This window comes from Hibiscus syriacus, unplaced genomic scaffold (assembly GCF_006381635.1).
Source record: "Hibiscus syriacus cultivar Baekdansim isolate YM2019G1 unplaced genomic scaffold, ASM638163v2 tig00110418_pilon, whole genome shotgun sequence".
NCBI lineage: Eukaryota > Viridiplantae > Streptophyta > Magnoliopsida > Malvales > Malvaceae > Hibiscus > Hibiscus syriacus.
The window spans coordinates 1695466-1715213 of NW_024062730.1; the positions used below are offsets into that span (position 1 = coordinate 1695466).

At 36.7% G+C, this 19748-nt stretch overlaps 1 protein-coding gene across 1 annotated transcript; it reads left to right on the forward strand.

The window, feature by feature from the left end:
• The first annotated feature begins 8167 nt into the window (after window positions 1-8167).
• Window positions 8168-12791, forward strand: LOC120124499 (GTPase LSG1-2-like). Its single transcript, XM_039143164.1, has 6 exons — window positions 8168-8537; window positions 9315-9503; window positions 10000-10093; window positions 10878-10934; window positions 11344-11423; window positions 11519-12791. Exons 1-6 carry the CDS (start codon window positions 8314-8316, stop codon window positions 12651-12653), a joined length of 1779 nt encoding a protein of 592 aa, XP_038999095.1. The 5' UTR covers window positions 8168-8313; the 3' UTR covers window positions 12654-12791.
• Window positions 12792-19748: the final 6957 nt, after the last annotated feature.

Genomic DNA, 19748 nt, shown 5'->3' on the forward strand with positions numbered 1-19748 from the left:
TTCGATATGACCACATGATCATCCTGTTCCGCAAGTAGATCCGACCCTTTCTTATGATGATCAGTTTACTCCTGTGAGAGATCCTCCCATCAGTGGAGATGAGGATACTAACATGAACGAAGATGCCATTAATAGAGTTATATTCCGCATGTTTCAGAGAGCTGCCAGAACCCCTAGTAATATGACTGCGGTTGAGATTTCAAATTCTCTGGTTGCTGCTGGTGTAGTTCCATTCGAGGGTATTACCGGTGGACCTCCAACAGACGTTGAGTATTGGCTGGAGGACACAGAGAGGATTATGTATGAGATTGACCTCAGACCTGAACATAAGTTGAAGGGGGCCCTAACTATATTGAAGAAAGAGAGCTTCAGATGGTGGCAATCAATTTCTGGTAGTATTTCGAGAAACCAGTTAACATGAGATCTTTTCAAGACGCGCTTCTGGAGTCGCTACATCGGAGAGAGATACCTGCATGAACAACTTCAAGAGTTTCAGAATCTAGAACAGGGTAGCATGTTTGTTATGGACTACGAGGTAGAGTTCATTTGATTGAGTCGTTATGCTCCTGGACTTGTTGACACTGAGACAGATCGATGCTTGAGGTTCAAGAATGGACTTATGTATGAGATTAGGAGTCGAGTCGCTACCCACCGATAGAGGAATTTTGATGCATTGGTTGAGATAGCCAAGACTGCTGAGGAAATATAACGATTGGGTATGGAGCACAAGAGAGATAGTGATCGAGCTCAAACCCGATTCAGGAGGCCTTCTGGTTCTGTTGATTTTTCTATACACCCTAGCAAGAGAGGTAGGGGTGAGTCCTTTCAGAGAGGTGGTAAGAGTGTCAGACTTGTTGCATCTGGTTCTTCAGCTGTTCAATCTTCTAGACATGGTGGTTCTTTTGGGTCGCAGTCCTTGCCAACATGCGATTACTGTGGGAAATATCATTTTGGGGAATGCATGATGAAATTGGGCACTTGTTATAAATGTGGGTCTGATGACCATCATTTGAAGGATTGTCCAGAGATACCTCATTCTGTTCAGACACCAGTTCGTACTCCCGCTCGTACTCAGAGTACTGTTCAGACTCCAACGGTGAGTCATAGTTAGGGCAGAGCACCAGGATCGGCTAATAGAGGCCGAGTATCTCAGAGTAGGGGTCCAGTCAGATCTGAGGCCAGACAGCCTGCATTGGTTTACACTGCCAGACTTCGACAAGATCGTGATGGGCCTAATGTGACTGCAGGTACTGTTACTATTCATTCAGTTCCTTACTTTGCATTGTTTGATAGTGGCTCTACCAATTCCTATGTATCACATTCCTTTTCTGAATGTCTAAATATTCCTGTTGAGAATACTGAGCATTCAGTGATAGTTCAAAGTCCCTTAGAAAAGTTCATAATGTTGGATCGTATTTTTAGAGAGTGTCCTATAGAGATCAATGGGAAAATTTTTCTGGCCGACCTGATGGAGTTACCTTTGGAAGAGTTTGATTTGATTCTCAGCGTAGATTGGTTGGACAAACATCGAGTAAATATTGATTTTGAGACCAAAAGAGCTCTTCTGAAGACCCCAGATAATCGAAAGATTGTAATGATTGGGGAACGTCGTGGATTTATGACAAATGTTGTATCTGTTTTGGTAGCTGAGAAGATGATCATAAAAGGTTCCGAGGCGTTTCTTGCTTATATATTGGATATTAGGAGTTCTCAATCTGATATTGAAGGCATCCGAATTGTCAAGGAATTTCCCGATGTTTTTCTCGAGGAGTTGCCTGGATTACCGCCAGATAGAGAGGTTGAGTTTAAAATTGAAGTCTATTATGGTTCCACCCCGGTTTCAATAGCTCCTTATCGTATAGCCCCAAAGGAGCTTAAGGAACTAAAAGTCCAACTTCAGGAGTTGTTGGACAGGGGGATTTATCAGACCCAGTGTATCACCGTGGGGAGCCTCAGTTCTCTTTGTCAAGAAGAAAGATGGGACATTGAGACTTTGTATTAATTATAGAAAACTGAACAAGCTCACAGTTAAAAACAAATATCATTTGTCGAAAATTGATGATCTATTTGATCAATTTCGAGGGGCTTTTATCTTTTTAAAAATAGACTTGAGGTCTGGTTATTATCAACTTAGGGTGAAAGACTCGGATATTCCGAAGACTGCTTTCCGTACTCGGTATAGGCATTATGAGTTTTTAGTGATGTCATTCGGGTTAACAAATGTCCTTGCTGCTTTTATGGATCTGATGCATAGGGTGTTTCGACCTTATTTGGACCAGTTTGTAGTTGTGTTCATTGATGATATATTGGTGTATTCTAGAAGTGAAGCAGAACATGAGGAGCATTTAAGGATTGTTCTACAGACTCTAAAGGAGAATAAGCTATACGCTAAGTTGAGCAAGTGTGAGTTTTGGCTCAGCGAAGTGACTTTTCTTGGACATATTGTTTCTGCTGATGGTATTCGGGTGGATCCAAGCAAAGTGGAGGCTATTCTGAACTGGAAGCAACCCATGAACGTTTCTGAGATCCGTAGTTTCTTGCGCTTAGCTGGTTACTACCGTCGTTTCATTGAGGGGTTCTCCCTTATTGCAACTCCTCTGACGAAACTATTGAGGAAAAATGTTCCATTTGTCTGGTCTGAGAACCAACAAGCTAGCTTCGAGGAATTGAAGACTGTTCTAACTCAAGCCCCAGTGCTGATTCAACCTTAATCTGGAAAAGATTTTTCTGCCTACAGTGATGCTTCTCACTCTGGATTAGGACGTGTTTTGATGCAAGATGGGAAGGTTGTCACTTATGCTTCGCGTCAGTTAAAGCCGCATGAGCGTAACTATCCTATTCACGATCTGGAGTTAGCTGCCGTGGTTTTTGCTTTAAAGATCTGGAGACGCTACCTCTACGGAGAAAAGTGTTATATGTATACGGATCATAAGAGTCTGAAGTATCTACTTACTCAAAAATAATTAAATTTGAGACAGCGTCGATGGTTGGAGCTTCTAAAAGACTATGATTTAGAGATAGAATATCATCCAGGGAAAGCTAATACAGTGGTAGACGCCTTGAGCCGTAAGATGATAATAGTCTGTTAGCAGAGTTGCAGGTTAAAGCTACTTTAGCCGAGGAGATTAAGACCAAACAACTTCTGGATAGATAATTGCTTCCCATTATTGAGCAAGTTAAGCAAGGATCGAGTTCATAGTATATTGTGGATCATGATGGTATTTTGTGTTTTCACGGTCGTTATTGCGTTCCTAAAGATGATTAGTTGAGACAGATTATTCTTCAGGAGGCTCATAGTAGTCCTTATGCTATGCATCCTGGCGGTGACAAAATGTACAATAATCTCAAAGAGTGCTACTTCTGGACTGGTATGAAAAAGAATATTTCAGATTTTGTGGCGAGGTGTTTGACTTGTCAGCAGGTTAAGGCAAAACACCAGCATCCATCCGGATTGTTACAGTCAATTAAGATTCCTGAGTGGAAATGAGAGCGCATTACGATGGATTTCGTTACTGGTCTTCCTCTGACTCCTTTAAAAAAGGATTCTATTTGGGTGATTGTTGATCAACTCACCAAGTCAGCGCACTTTATCCCTATCTGGATTAATTATTCTCTGGACAAACTGGCTAAGTTGTACATTTTGGAGATTGTTAAACTTCATGGTGTACCGTTGTCTATCATTTCTGATCGAGATCCAAGGTTCACTTCCATGTTCTGGAAGGCTTTGCACGAGGCTCTGGGTACTCGTTTGAATTTCAGCATAGCTTTTCATCCTCAGACTGATGGACAGTCTGAGCAAGTTATCCAAGTGTTGGAGGATATGTTACGGGGTTGTGTGATTGATTTCCGTGGTAGTTGGGAAGATTTCTTGCCGTTAGCCGAGTTTGCTTATAATAATATTTATCAGGCGAGTATTCGCATGGCACCGTACGAGGCTCTGTATGGACGTAGATGTCGTACTCCTATATGCTGGACAGAGTTGCATGATAGAAAAACTTTGGGTCCAGACTTGGTTCGAGAGACTGAAGATATGGTCAGATTGATCCGTGATAGCTTAAAAGAGGCATTTGATAGGCAGAAATCATACGTAGATAAGCGATGTAAGGATATCGAGTTTAAGGTTAGAGATCAGGTTTTTCTCAAGATATCCCCATGGAAGAAGGTATCGAGATTTGGACGTAAGGGTAAACTGAGTCCGCGATTTATTGGACCGTATCATATTTTGAAGAAAGTTGGACCTGTTGCTTATCAGCTTGAGTTACCTCCCCAGCTCAATCGTATTCATGATGTTTTTCATGTGTCTATGTTGAGGCGATATCGTCCATATCCGGATCACATCATTCAGGTTGACGAGGTAGAACTAAGACCTGATTTGTCATATGAGGAGGAGCCTGTTCAGGTTTTAGAGAGGGATGAGCGAGTTCTTCGGAATAGACGTATTCCAATGGTCAAAGTTCAGTGGAGTAATCGTAGCCCCTCAGAAGCTACTTGGGAGACATTGGAGTCATTGGAGGCTCAATTTCCTCATCTATTTTCATAAGGTAAATTTCGAGGATGAAATTTCTTGTAGAGGGGGAGAATTGTAACAACCCGGAATGTTGAAAAAAAAATATTTAATTGAAATTTGAGGATTTAATTGTGTAATTGATAAATATTTGGGGACTAAAATGAAAATTTTCAAAACTTGTAGGTTGTTGTAGAGTTTAAGGAAATTCAAGGACTAAGCCCTGAATTTACCCAAAAAGTGTCAACAGACACTCTATTAAATATTTTGAATCAGATTTACGGGGGGAATTCATAAGCATAATTTGCTAAATTCCTCCCCCACCAACCTCTCATTCCAAACTCGATTTTGGTGTCGTCCGAATTTCGATCGTCGTTTTGAAACCACCATCGTGTTCATCATCGAGCGAGGAACAAACTCCTTAAATTAATTGAAGTGAAACACTGCCAAACGCCGTGAATTTCAAGTCAAAGGCTCGACGTTTTTTTTAGCACCATCGCCGAGAAAATCTTAAATTCGCCACCGATCGTTGCTCCGTTTTCGACACCTCCCGTACCATCGTGTTCATTGTGCCGTTTCGAGTCTGCCAGTGTCATCCTTGGTCTCCGTTGACGGCGGCAAGTAAGGAGGTGAAGCGGTCAAAGTTTCTGATTTGTTGAAATCGACCTCTCTGCCGTTCAAAATTTTGAACCGAGATTTGTAAGTATCTCGAAATCGCTCAAAATAATTTTTAGGATTTTTTTCATGAATTTTCCGACGTCGGAATGTGTCCCACGCGCCGCCACTGCGCGTGGGGAATGTTCTGCTAGGCTAGAATTGTTTAAAAAACCGGTTTTTGACCGGGTTGACCGGTCCGAACTGGTCCGACCCGTTGGTCATTGACCGTTGACCACCTTTGACCAGAACTTTGACCGGTCATTAAAAGACCTTTAATCTTTTCCGAGTATACTTATCTTAACATTTTTCGACGTTTTGAATCCGTTTTTAGGGTTCATTTCACCAAATTTGAACTCGAAAGTCTCCAAATTGTCAATCAAACCCGTTGAATTTGATTTTGACCAAGAATTCAAAATTTTGGAAGGTCATACTTTATATTTTTCGACGTCCTGAATATGATTCTGAAGTCCGTTTTGCCAAATTCTGACATGAAATCCCCGAATCGAGCATGTGAACCCAAAAGGTTTAGTATTTTAATATTTTGATTATTTATTTGAGTTTTGGTTAAGGAATTGATTCAATAAAATATTTTATGAAGGTACTCGTGTTTCACCTGAGCGTGGAACAGTTAGGTCTGGAGTTGTTCTTTCGTCTTATCAGCCTGAATCGTGTACTACAATAATTACCCGTAGGTTTCCGTATATTATTTAAATAAAGATTATTTATATTAGGATTCCAATATGGATTTTTCCAATTCGTAGGATCTAGCGCTGCAACAGAGCGTGATCGACATATCTGATTTCTCAAACTGTTACAGGTGTGTTTCATGACAGTATTATTTTACTATTTCAAAAATATTATTTGAATTGTTTTAGATTGGTGATAATTCATAATACTGTTATGACATGATACTTGATTTTTGAATATTGATTACCTGATATCTGATTTCTGTATTTCGGTATATGATTTTTTTAAGCATGAATTATTCACCAATTTCACTTGAATACATACTTGTTTATTACTGACATTGGGGGGAATATTGTTGGAGGAAGAATACTTGCAGGCTCCTCGGCTTTGTGCTCAGGGCCTTACTGGACGTGACGGGGTGTATGGTTCTGAGGAACCTACACATTTTGTTCGTGACAAATGGGGGTAGTGTTCATATTTTAAATAAAAAAACATGTTTAATGAAATGATTTTTACTGGAATATTTTATTAGTATGTTTTTATACACTGTTTGAAGTACATTGAGCTTTTTAGTTCTATAGTTTTACCCTTTTTCAGATAACAGCAGACAGTAAGCAGCAGATTTGGCATCAGGAAAGATCAACTACTTTATTTTGTACGAACGTATATCTCTATATATTTTTCAGTAGTGTTTGGTGACATGTATTTTGCTTTCGTTTTGGATATATTTGTATTATCGATATTTTGTTTAGTATTATCTGTAATGTTTTATAAGTTGTTTAAAAAAATCTCTAAATGGGATATGTAACCACTTAGGTTTGAGTCTAACTTACAGACCGGATACAGGAGGTTACATTGAATATTTTCCAGATTATTTATTGTTTAATATTTTTTTAATGCTCTGTTTCGCTATTATTTAAATAATAAATTATATTAAATATCATCAAATTTAAAATGTTATATCGTTTATACTATTAAGTTTTAAATTTATCAATTATAATTTTTACTCCATATTATTAGGCCATTTCAATTATAACTATTTATTTTGAATATAAATTTATTAAATATTGTTATTTTATAGTAATTTAATGTTTAAATTGCGTTATACACATTTAAACAGTGTTTTAATATTTAATTTATATTTTGTTTATAATATATTTAATATTATTTTTTAAATACATTTTTAAATTTTTTTAGCACAATGTAAATTGATTGAGATAATATAAATTTGATTCAAGTTTGATATTTATTTTTTGTATAAGAGTTTGGCTTATAAGCTTATTACAATGAAGGTGTCATACAATATAAAAGGTACTCGAATTTGGCTCGAAAAGAATATGTTGAAACTTAAAATTATTTTTTGCAAATTTTGATAATCTACTATTGAATTTGAACTAGAAACATTTTTTTAAATAATTTAAATAATTATTTTAATCATAAAAATAAATTAAAATCTTATAATATACTATGATAAAATATAATATAATATATTTATATATGTAAATATTTTTTTAGGTATTTTTTAACATATTGATTATATTAAATATATATTTTTGCAAAATTTAAATAGTGTAATGAAAAATAATTCTATAAACTTACATACAAATATTTTAACTTAATATTAAGAGTTTAACTTATTAAAACAAAGTATCACAAAAATCAATTTGATAAAACTTGTTTCAAATGATTTTTTTTTATAGTACACGAATGTTCATTCGATTATAGGATGTTGCTTTATTAAGTCTTTTAAAAGTTATGAAATGATCTCAGTTATAAGTTGCTTTGTTGAGTCCCTTAACTATTAAAAGTTATAAATTAGTCATCCGACTATTCATTATGCTTCAAATTCATCATTTTCACTTAAAAATTTGATTGCCGACTAAACTAGACGTTAATCTACTGAATGATATATGATAAAATATGATATTTGAATCTCAAACGACTATCATATCTTAGTCAACATCTTAACGTCTAACTCAGATAATCATAAATTTTTGTATCGAAAAATGATGATTTTGGAACATAAGAAATAATTATGTAACTATTTTGTAACTTTTAATAGCTAATGGACTCAACAAAATAACATCTTATAATCAGAAAACTATTATATAACTTTTAATTGTAGAGAGATTCAACATAAAACCATTTTTATATTTGACAAATTTTTTAAAATTTTGTACAGGAATTGAACACGGGACTAGTGGATATAGCGTCAATTCTTAACCATTTGAAATCTTTTAAGTTATTTATTCATTGAACCCATCTGAACTGGATTTTGAGGTTGGGTTGGATTAGCCATTGGGCTAAAATTCTCATCCCTTTTTAGCTCCGTCGGCTCCAAGCCACCCCCTTACAACCGCCATCGAAGAACCCGACTTGTTTAATCCTCTCAACTCCGACCATAATCAGCGGGGCACTTTGTATTTTCCCCGGGAGAATTTCATCTGATTTAAAACTAAAGAAAGATGGGGAAGAATGAGAAGTCAGGGTTAGGGAGAGCCCTGGTGAAGCATCACAATTCAATGATACAACAAACCAAAGAGAAGGGGAGGTTTTATAAGAGCCGGAACAAGAAGGTATTGGAATCTGTAACCGAAGTTAGCAACATCGATGCCGTCATCGAGCAGGCCGAGGAAGCTGACCAGCTCTTCTCTATCCACCACCCCACCCCTAACCTCCTCATCAATTTGTAAGCTCTTACCTAAGCCTTTTTTGTTCATATCAAATTGGTCTGATGTGTAGGTGTAAATCATTGAACTTGTTTTGTTTGATTTGGTGAAAGTCTGGGTTTTTATGTAAATTTTTGTTCTTTCTGAATTAATTAGTTGGCTGTGTTTTGGGGTTTTGTTGATTTTTTGTTTTGTTTTGTTATGGTCTTAAGGTCTGGATTTTGATTGTAACAACATATTGAGTGAGTTTCATGGTGTTTTTTTTTGTTACCCTTTTCTCATTTCTATGTTTTGTTTTTGTTGGTTATGGTCTTAAGGTTTGGATTTTGATTTTAATAACATATTGAGAATTGAGATTCATGGTTAATTGTATTCCTGTTGCAAGGATTTTCAGAGACTCGGATTGGACTTAATTAGTTGTTCAAAAGCCTATATTTTATAGGCTAGTATAACTTTTGCACTAAGATCACTAGAAAAGTGTCCATTCGAATTAATAATCATGTTACTTTGTCTATTGAGGGTTCTCTTTCGTCCTATTAGTTCCTTCATCCCACCTTTCTTTTTTATCTTGAAAAAAAAATAAATGAATAAAGGATTAAATTTAATGTATTGGCATAAGGAGATTGTTGCAGGTAAGTATCTATATCATGTTTAAGTTGAATGTGTTGTTCTTTTGAGAGCTTTTTGTTTATAATGGGTGATTCCTGAATCCTGATCCTTCTTCTTTAAGCTTTACAAACCTATTGCTTTTGGTACACGTGCTCAGTGGTTTATCTGACATCCTTTTTTTTCACTAGGGATGCCAGCTCAAGCATCAGTGATATGACACCCGAAGAAAGAAGAGAACAGCAGAAGAAAGAGGAGGCACTGCACGCGAACAGTCTCCGAGTTCCACGAAGGCCACCATGGAATGCAGCAATGTCTGTTGAAGAGCTAGATGCAAACGAGAAACAAGCTTTCCTAGTTTGGCGCCGCAGCTTAGCAAGGTGAGGTGATGAGTAATATGAACATAACCTTCTCTCCCATCATTTAACAAGGGAGCAATGATAATACTGTCAGAAGTAAATATTTAATTGAACTAGGACAACTTGATTAATATTGTCATGGAGATATCCTAGGATAGGTCCAAATTCAGTGTTCGACCAGGTCAGACAAAGTGAATAATAAATATACTAGCCAATAGCAAGCCAAGATGAAACATTTTTTTTCATCTCTATGCAATTTGGTATTGTACATTTAAAATTAGTGTTCCAATGATGGTTATTTTTCAACAATAGCTTAATGGTCCTTGCCCCACTACTTTTCTGTAGATGATAGTGATTGACTCATGTCTGAAGAGAAGTGTAGCTTGGGTAAGCTTGCTCGCATATGCGAACATTTTTAGTATAGGATAGACTCATCATGTTTTATGCTTATATTTGCATATATAAGCATATAGAGAGTTGTATTAATTGTGTTTTCGTGTCCTTGTATTTGTTGTAGACTTGAGGAGAATGAGAAGCTTGTTCTCACACCATTTGAGAAGAACTTGGATATCTGGAGGCAGCTTTGGCGGGTTCTTGAACGCAGTGATCTGGTAAGATTTTTGTCTCTCGTAATGTAGAATTGTACATGTTATTACATGTATGATGAAAAGTTGTAGGATCTATGTTGCTCAGACTCTTCATTTTTCTTTGGAGTACTTGTGGTCTACCACTCGTGTTCAACACACGGATATTATGACCTCTGAGGATCCTCCAAATACATGGAAAACTTTAGAAATGTCTAATGGAAACCCATTCTGGTTACATTCCTATATCCAACTCTGACACTTGAGTCCAAGTAAACCTAGTAGGATGGCTTTCTTAAAGCAGTGTTTTCTTAGGTATGCACCGGGGCAGAGGTGCTAGATGCAAAAAACTAAGAAAGGCCTTACCTGATGAAGCAAAGCACTGATTTATAAAATAAGAAGCACTATCAGTCAATCATCACGTCCTAGTTCTTATATCCAACTAGAAATCACCCTGGAAAACCATTATTTTCTTATCTCAAAATCATAAAATGAAAAGATCGGAAAATTAAGAAGCAATTGATACTCGAGCCAAGGACCCTCGGAAAAAAATGTCTGCATTGGCATTAGGTATATGTCCTTCAAAAAAGGGAATGGGGTGAGAGGTGAAAGGAAGAAAGAGAGGGAGAGGGAAAGGTTAGCATGGAGCGAGCCCCCCTGGAATTACTATTTAAACTTATTTGAAAATGATGTGAAATCCCATCTTTTTTCCCTAAGTTGCTCATGTCTCCGAGTCTCTCTTCCATACTTGCGACTTTTCAAGATATGATATATCTCTTACTGACATACTGACTTCATTATATTCTATCAGCTTGTGATGGTTGTTGATGCAAGGGACCCTCTTTTTTACCGCTGTCCTGATCTTGAGGTAATATACTTTTTTTCTTGAGCAGAATATGTATTCTAAAGCTGCTTGAGGTAGGCGGAGCTTTTGCAAATTTGAGGTCTGGTGATAAATTAATGAACAATCTAATATAAATTTATTTATTTGTTAAAGAGTAGGTGGAGAGAATTTATTAATATGGTACGGCGTCTTGATGCTAGAATGACAACTCTCTTGAAATTTTGAATGATAAAAGAAATTAAGAGTTGGTATCTAATTCAATTTAACTAAACTTGGAAAGTAGATGTGAAAAGTTTTCATTTATCCAAAAAAAATGTAGAATGTTGATCATGTTGTATTCCCTTTTTGTACTTTTCCTTCTTTTTATTTATGGATTTTTCTACCACTTGGATGATGATTACAATGGGTTTCTGACAAATTTGTTTCTATGAAGGAATATGCTAAGGAGATCGACAAGCATAAGAGAACATTGCTTCTTATAAACAAGGCAGATCTTCTGTCAGTTTCTGTTAGGTTAGTTTCAACTCTTCCATTTTCTCATCTGTTATGGTTCGATTCCAATTTTTCCACCGCTGATGGTGCTTATTGCTTCTGTTCTATCTATGTAGGGAAAAATGGGCAAAATATTTTCACTCTCATAAGATTCTCTTTGTATTCTGGTCTGCTAAAGCTGCTACTGCTGAATTAGAAGGAAAACTGCTTACCGACCAATGGAAAACGCAAAATAGCCTGCAAAAGTGCAATGATCCTGAAACAAAAATATATGGGAGAGATGAACTCTTGGCTCGTTTGCAGTCCGAGGCAGAAGAAATAGTCAGGATGAAGAAATCAGGCTCTAGTACCTCGAGGTCTTCTGATATTCAATCTCCTAGAGGCAGTACTGAAGGAACTTCAGCACGAAAAAGTGTGATGGTGGGATTTGTGGGGTATCCTAATGTTGGAAAAAGTTCAACTATAAATGCTTTGGTTGGCCAGAAACGTACAGGCGTCACCTCAACTCCGGGGAAGACGAAACATTTCCAGACATTAATAATTTCTGATGAGCTGACTCTATGTGATTGTCCTGGATTGGTCTTTCCATCCTTCTCAAGCTCGAGATATGAGATGATTGCTTCAGGGGTGCTGCCAATTGACCGGATGACGGAGCACAGGGAGGCTGTGCAAGTTGTTGCTAATAGGGTCAAAAGGCACATTATCGAGGATGTATACAAGATTAAGTTACCAAAACCCAAACCATACGAATCGCAGTCTCGGCCGCCTCTGGCCTCGGAGTTTTTGAGAGCTTACTGTGCTTCACGTGGGTATGTTGCCTCTAGTGGATTACCTGATGAAACTAGGGCAGCCCGCCAAATTTTAAAGGATTACATTGATGGAAAGCTGCCTCACTATGAAATACCACCTGGTATGTCTGATGAAGATGGAAGGGAAGATGATGGGAAGCCGAGCTTGACTGAAGTTCACGATTCAGATCCATCTGACGTTGAAGAATCGTTGGAAAATGGAATTGAAACTACACCTGTGTCGGAGCATGTACTAGATGATCTTAGCTCGTTTGATTTGGCTAATGGACTCGCTTCGAAGAAGGTGACGGTTAAGAAATCAAATGCATCCCATAAGCACCACAAAAATCCCCAGCGGAAGAAGGATCGGTCATGGAGAGTTGGGAATGATAATGACGATGGAATGCCGGTAGTCCGAGTATTTCAGAAGCCGGTGAATTCGGGTCCCGTTAATGGTCAATGAAGCATCATTTGATGAACTACTGGGATATATCAGGGACTTTTCTTGCTTAACTGTATGCTTCCTATTAAAAGAATCCGAGTACATTTGTAGGTTTTCAATTCATTTTTATCAGATCAAAAGGAAAATATTTTAAATTTATATACTTTTTAGAATGTTAAGTGCATATTAATTAAAATTCTGTTTTGCAAAAAGACTAGCAATTAGGGGTGTTCATTGTTCGGTTAAAGCCGAATTAACCAATCAAATCAAAATTTTGGTCGGTTAATTTTGGGTTTGATTGTTCGACGGTTAACGGTTTTTTTCAAATTTCGGTTTCGGTTAATTAACCGAAATTATTAAGTATTTAATATTATATATATATATTATTTAGCTTTAGGGGTATTTAAATTTGGTTTAAACCGAATAAACTAAAAAAATTAAAAAATTAATATATAATATATAATATATACTATTTATATATATTTTATAAATTTCAGTTAATTCGGCTAAACAAACCAAACTTAATTTACTTTGGTTAAATTTTTTTTAAAAGAATTTCGATTCGGTTAACGGTTAATAAGAAAAAATTATATTAATAAATTTTAAGTAATTTTATTCGATCATTTAACCAAATTATCCGTTTGTAGACGCCTACCAGCAATGATATGTATATATGTACTTATCCCAACAAGTATTATCTGGCACATGCCTTTGTCACGTGGTACTGTCTACTTGAATTTAGATCCATTTCACCTGGACACTGTTAATTTTCATATTAATACCTAAAAATGAAAAAGAAAAATTATAATAATTTATTTTTAATAGTTTAAAATGTTTAGAAAGTAATATTTATTCATGATTTTTCTTAGTCTTAACAATACTCTCTTTACTTAATGAGTGATATTTTTATTTTAAATTTTCATTAATTATTTTATTTTATTTGAAATTCATGGCATGTAATACAATATTAGTTCACTACTTCCTTGGTAATGAACCTTAATCGCGTATAATATGAAGGACGCCAAACGCTGCAGACTTCAATTGTTCAATCAAAATACTTAAAAAGTGATTATTGAACAGCTGGTTTTAAGTCAATAATTTACATTTAATAGTTTTATCATGTTATACAATTGAACTATTATTATTTTATAGATAAAATTATGGGTAAATTCCACCATAAATCATTCTAATATTTTTAAATTTACAATTTTGTCATCCTAGTTCAAAAAGTCACAATCAAACCATTCGATTAAGAGAAAATAACCTCAGTGACAAAAAATGCCTTATAATATATAATTTTAACAAACTTTTTTTGGATTTGCCAAAATGACCAACTAAATCGCAATGCGATCGATAATTCGCAACGCGATCTCCGGTATCGCAAATCAGTTTCCAGATTCGCAAGGCGATTCTGACTATCGCATTGCGATTTCCCAAATTCGCGTTGCGATTTTCCTAATTCGCAATGCGAGCCTAATTCGCAATGCGATTACGTAAATCGCAATGCGATATCGCAATGCGAATTAGGAAAATCGCAATGCGAATTAGGAAAATCGCAATGCGAATACGTAAATCGCAATGCGATTACGTATTCGCATTGCGATTTTCCTAATTCGCATTGCGATTTTCTTAATTCGCATTGCGATTTACGTATTTGCGTTGCGATTTACGTATTTGCGTTGCGATTTACGTATTTGCGTTGCGATTTTCATAATTCGCAATGCGAATACGTAAATCGCAACGCGATTAAGTAAATCGCAATGCGAATTAGGAAAATCGCAATGCGAATTAGGAAAATCGCAATGCGAATACGTAAATCGCAATGCGAATCTGACTATCGCAATGCGATTTACATAGCGCCATTCGTATTAACGCGTATTTTTTTTTTCAAATTCCAAACATGAATTTTTTCTTAATATATCGGAAACTGAACCGTCCACAGTAATCGCAACTCATAACCTCAAACCTAAAATCACAACACTCAGTCCCATCTCCATCTCTCACTCTCTACGACGAAATCCGTCCCCATCTCCGAAGATTTCCGTCCCCATCGCCGGCGAAATCCCTCACAACCATTCACGGTCAGAAATCCCTCACAATAATTCAGAAATGGAAAATCAACCTCCAAGGGTTAGTTTTTTTAATTATTTTTATTTTGAAAATTTTGCATTATTTTAGGTTTTTCATATTGAAATTGATGATAAGTTTACTGGTAATTTCAATAATAGATTAACCATTTCACTTAGATTTCTTATTAAATTCATTCGATTACTGCCAATACTGCTAAACTGTTTAGTATTTAACACTGTGAAGTTAATATTTGTCTTTGTTTTATCTTTTGGTTGAAGTAATGCAGAAGAAGAATAGTTTTGAGAATGAAAATCGCAACGCGGAAATGACTATCGCGACGAGAGAATCGCAACGCGAAATGAAAATCGCAACGCGAAACCAAAATCGCATTGCGATTTTCATTTCGCGTTGCGATTTTCATTCTCTCGTTACGATTTTCATTTCAACCAAAAGACAAAACAATGTTGCAAATTTTAGTTTCAAGAATAAACTACTATTTATGTTTATTGTTTTTGGTATATCTTCACAGTGTAGTTTTTGGTATATCTAACTTGGTATGTTTATTGTTTTTGTAGAAATTTTTTTCGGCTTCATTGACATTAAGGAATAAAGTTAGCCTAGCCACTACAATTGCTTCGAAGCTTTCACCTGCACAAAGAAAATTGTTTGAGGAAACCTGCTTCGGGCCATGGCTGAGAGTACAACATCCGGGTGGAGATGCTAATTTGACCCATTTGTGGCTTCAAACCATGACTAGCGATCTACCCGACAGTATACAACATGGTGAGGAAGAGATATGGTTTCATTTTCCACTAGCGTATACTTGTTTTGGGCGGAAGGAGTTCTGCTTAATCACTGGTCTACGATTCAGACACGATGATGTAGGCCGGTACACTCGTCATATCACCTGCCCATCATGGTTATCCAGGGTTTTTCCTGATGAGTCAATAGAGAAGCCGAACTTACACGTCGACGACCTGAAGAAATTGTTTAATAAGAAAGATGGTTTTACTCGGATGAATGACGTCGATGTTGTCTGAGTATACCTTCTACTACTTTTGTATGCCGGCTTTTTAGGAAGAGAGGCCAGACAACCTATTCCTCAGGAGCTAATATTATTGGTAGAGAACCTAAATGCATGGAATCTGTTTCCGTGGGGTTCGTATATATGGAAAGCTACCTGGACTAAGTTGTCGTCTGCCTTTGATGACCGCAAAAGTTTGCGGGGCGATGGGTCGAAATACACTTTGTCAGGCTTTGTTTGGGCCTATAAGGTAAGAATTTCTATATAATGTTTTCAAAATTATAATTAATTATTTAACAATTACTAATGTTTGTTATTATATTGTTCGTAGATTTGGATATTCGTGGCTTTCCCCAGCATGTGGACATATGCATTAAAAACCTCAAATGATATTCCTATGGCTATTTCCTGGAAGAGGAAACGTCTGTTGGATTGGGAAGACTTAATACCATATGCGACAATAAATAATGTAAGTTAACACAAATACTATCATATATAAACAAGTTATTAATAGTAGACGTTTAACTTTGTTTGAGTTTTTATATTTTTAGGAGGCCAACACTCCATTAATGAGACTGACATCCACGGAGGCTGAGCTTGCCACTGATTGGTGGCAAGCTAGTCAGCGTTTTCTTGATGGCACGAATGATGAGAAGCCTCCACTTCCTCCACTTCGAGAGCCATCACCTCACCCAGAGCCATCACCTGATCGACCCGACTATACACCTCTACAACGAGAGCCATCACCTATCCCGTCACATCATCGAGCCTCTTCTCCACCATCACCTCATGATAGGCGACCGAAAAAGATGCCACGACTTCTATCTCCCTGTTCTCCACCTCCACAAGATGAGTCAAGGGAGTTACGTGATGAGGTCAATGCCTTGCATGAGGAGATCGGTACTCTACGCGATAACGATGGTGCATGGCGTGTGGAGGTGTCTACTTTACGTGGCGAGGTTGCCGCTCTACGTGAGATGATAGTATCGTTGCAGAATGAGGTTCATACTCTACGCAACGAGGTAAGTTTAAGATTTTCCATATTTAACTTGATGATAAATTTACTCGTAATTTCACTTAGATTAACAATTTCACTTAGATTGCTTAGTAAATTTATTCGGTTGTTGCCAATACTGCCAAACTGTTTATTAACACTGTGAAGTTAGTATTTGTCTTTTGTTTTGTCTTTTGGTTGAAGTAAATTTATTCGGTTGCTGCCAATTATGCTAAACTGTGTATTCTTTAACACTGTGAAGTTAGTATTTATCTTTGTTTTGTCTTTTGGTTGAAAGTAAATTTGTTCGGTTGCTACCAATTCTGCTAAACTGTGTATTCTTTAACACTGTGAAGTTAGTATTTGTCTTTGTTTTGTCTTTTGGTTGAAAGTAAATTTGTTCGTTTGCTGCCAATTCTGCTAAACTGTGTATTCTTTAATACTCTGAAGTTAGTATTTGTCTTTGTTTTGTCTTTTGGTTGAAGTAATGCAATCCATTCAAGTTTCAATTTGCAGAAGAAGAAGAAATAGTTTATTCTTGAAACTAATTTAGTAACACTGTTTTGTCTTTTGGTTGAAATGAAAATCGCAACGAGAGAATGAAAATCGCAACGCGAAATGAAAATCGCAACGACAAAATCGCAACGCGAAACTATAATCGCGTTGTGATTTTTGGTTTCGCGTTGCGATTCTCTCGTTGCGATTTTCATTTTGCGTTGCGATAGTCATTTTTCACGTTGCGATTTTAAGTTCCAGAAACTATTCTTCTTCTGCAAATTGAAACTTGAATGAATTGCATTATTTCAACCAATAGACAAAGACAAATACTAAGTTGACAGTGTTGCAAGTTTGAAACATATTTGCCTTTGTTATCTGATGCATTTTGTGAACTATGATAGAATAATGACTTGGGTGAATTCAATGCAAGTTTGAAACATATTTGTCTTTGTTTTCACTGTTTAAATATCATGTATTTTTATTTAATGATATTTGTATTTAATTATTTAGCGGCCCGATAAGGTGGATGCTTTACGTCGGGTTTTTCTTGCACGACAGAGTTCACGCATCAGACGGTGTGAACGTGCTATTAAGTCTCTGTACACCCCAATAGTGCGAAGACACCACAAGAAGAAGCCCGACTCGCCTGTCATCCCTCAAGAGTCCACTCCTATCGTTGAAGAGGCCCCTATCATTCCTCGAGAGTCCCCTCCCACCGTTCAAGAGGCCACTGTCATCGTTGAAGAGGTCTCTCCCACCATTCAAGAGCCCGATTCATATGGCGTCATATGTAGGATTCTTGAGAAACCCTCTGACGTACCGGAAATGATGGATTCAAGTTGGATCTCGTATGAGTTACCGGCCAGTACCATACCGGTATCTGAAGTGGAGAGGAGACAACTACCGAACACAATTCTGGATAACACCCTTTGGGCTAAGACCGCAGTTGATTTTTATCTACATGAGCGGAGCCAGGGGTGTTTCACTAACATATGCAAGCTCAACGATGATATCTATTTGTTACTTGATCGGTCTTGGTGGGGCGTATTATTAGGGGTCGAAGACAATGGCTATTTCGATGGAGGGGTAAGTCTTATATTTTTCTTATATTTTAATTTGATTATTTTTTTTTAAATTTATGTAAGTTACTAATATATGTCTTTTTTTGTAAAACAGCATATCGATGCGTGGGTGTCACGTCTTCTAATAATTAGGAAACTTAAGGAAAATAAAAGAAATACACGATATACAATTATGCCGACGTCTTTTAACGCCGTTCACTTGAAGAATCAACGAGATGAATCATTTGCGTTGGGCAATGGACAAGCTAAACTTTATCCTGCATGGTGGGAGGTCGATAAGGTTAGTATTTATTTTAGATTGAGTTTAAAGGTATTCATAAATAATTGCGCAAACATTGACTTCTCGTCTACCTTCAGCTCCCATCCCTTAAGGCAATAGTATATGACAACATGATAAATTACATATCATTGGCTGATTTAAGAGATATTATTAAGGGATGGAGCTCTCATTTGGCTAAATTCTTGGATGTGATAAATTATTGGACTCGTTCTGGAAACAAGAAGCCAAAGAAGCTCAATATTACAGTTAGCAGAGACGAGACCGCACCACAACAAACGAAAGGACCCAGAGGGGATTGTGGTCCTCTCGTATGCTTGGCGTTGGAGCGTTTGATCACAGGAAGTATAAAGTATCTGCCTCCCACCGATAGAGATAGAGCTGCAGTAGGCTTGTGGTTTCGGCATTATATGGCTAGATCGATATATACGAGACGCTGCCTAACTGCATTCGCGTTATAAAAATGTCCATAAACAATTGGTAATTTTATAGGCTTGTGGTTTGAAAATGTTTGGTTAAGTACCTAGAATTCAATAATTTGCTGTTTGTAGGTTTTAGATGTGTAGAAAGTGTTGTTTGAGCAAAATGTTTGGTTTTTGCAGGTTAATCTCAGAAGTGAGCTGCGTGAAAATGATGTATGACTGCAAAAGTTGATTCAATAGTAGATAAGGAAATAAGAATTATTGCTTATTTTTTGATTGTTTAATTGATTTGTAAAAGATGATTTGTAAAAGTTGATTTGTTTAATTGATGTGAACATAATTCTTATTTGTGCTTGTTTAATTGATTGAAATGTAATGGTTGATTTTGTTGATTTCAATCTGCATTATGTTGAAGGCAAAAATGACCATCGCAATGCGAAATGAAAATCGCAACGCGAAATGAAAATCGCAACGTGAAACTAAATTCGCGTTGCGATTTTCATTTCGCTTTGCGATTCCCTTGTTGCGATTTTCATTTCGCATTGCGATTCTCTCGTTGCGATTTTCATTTCGCATTGCGATTCTCTCGTTGCGATTTTCATTTCGCATTGCGATAGTCATTTTCGCGTTGCGATAGACATTAAGATGATTGCGAACGTCATTTTTGTGTTGCGATAGTCAAATGATTGCCTAATAAGTGATAACAACTGAACAGATCATAGAAATTTTCAAACTCAAGTTACTAATAC

Excerpts from the sequence above, each read along its gene's own strand:
- LOC120124499 (XM_039143164.1), top strand. The coding sequence starts at position 8,314 with ATGGGGAAGAATGAGAAGTCAGGGTTAGGGAGAGCCCTGGTGAAGCAT. Across the intron at positions 10,094-10,877 it reads TTCTTGAACGCAGTGATCTG|CTTGTGATGGTTGTTGATGC; the intron begins GTAAGATTTTTG and ends ATATTCTATCAG. Across the intron at positions 10,935-11,343 it reads ACCGCTGTCCTGATCTTGAG|GAATATGCTAAGGAGATCGA; the intron begins GTAATATACTTT and ends GTTTCTATGAAG.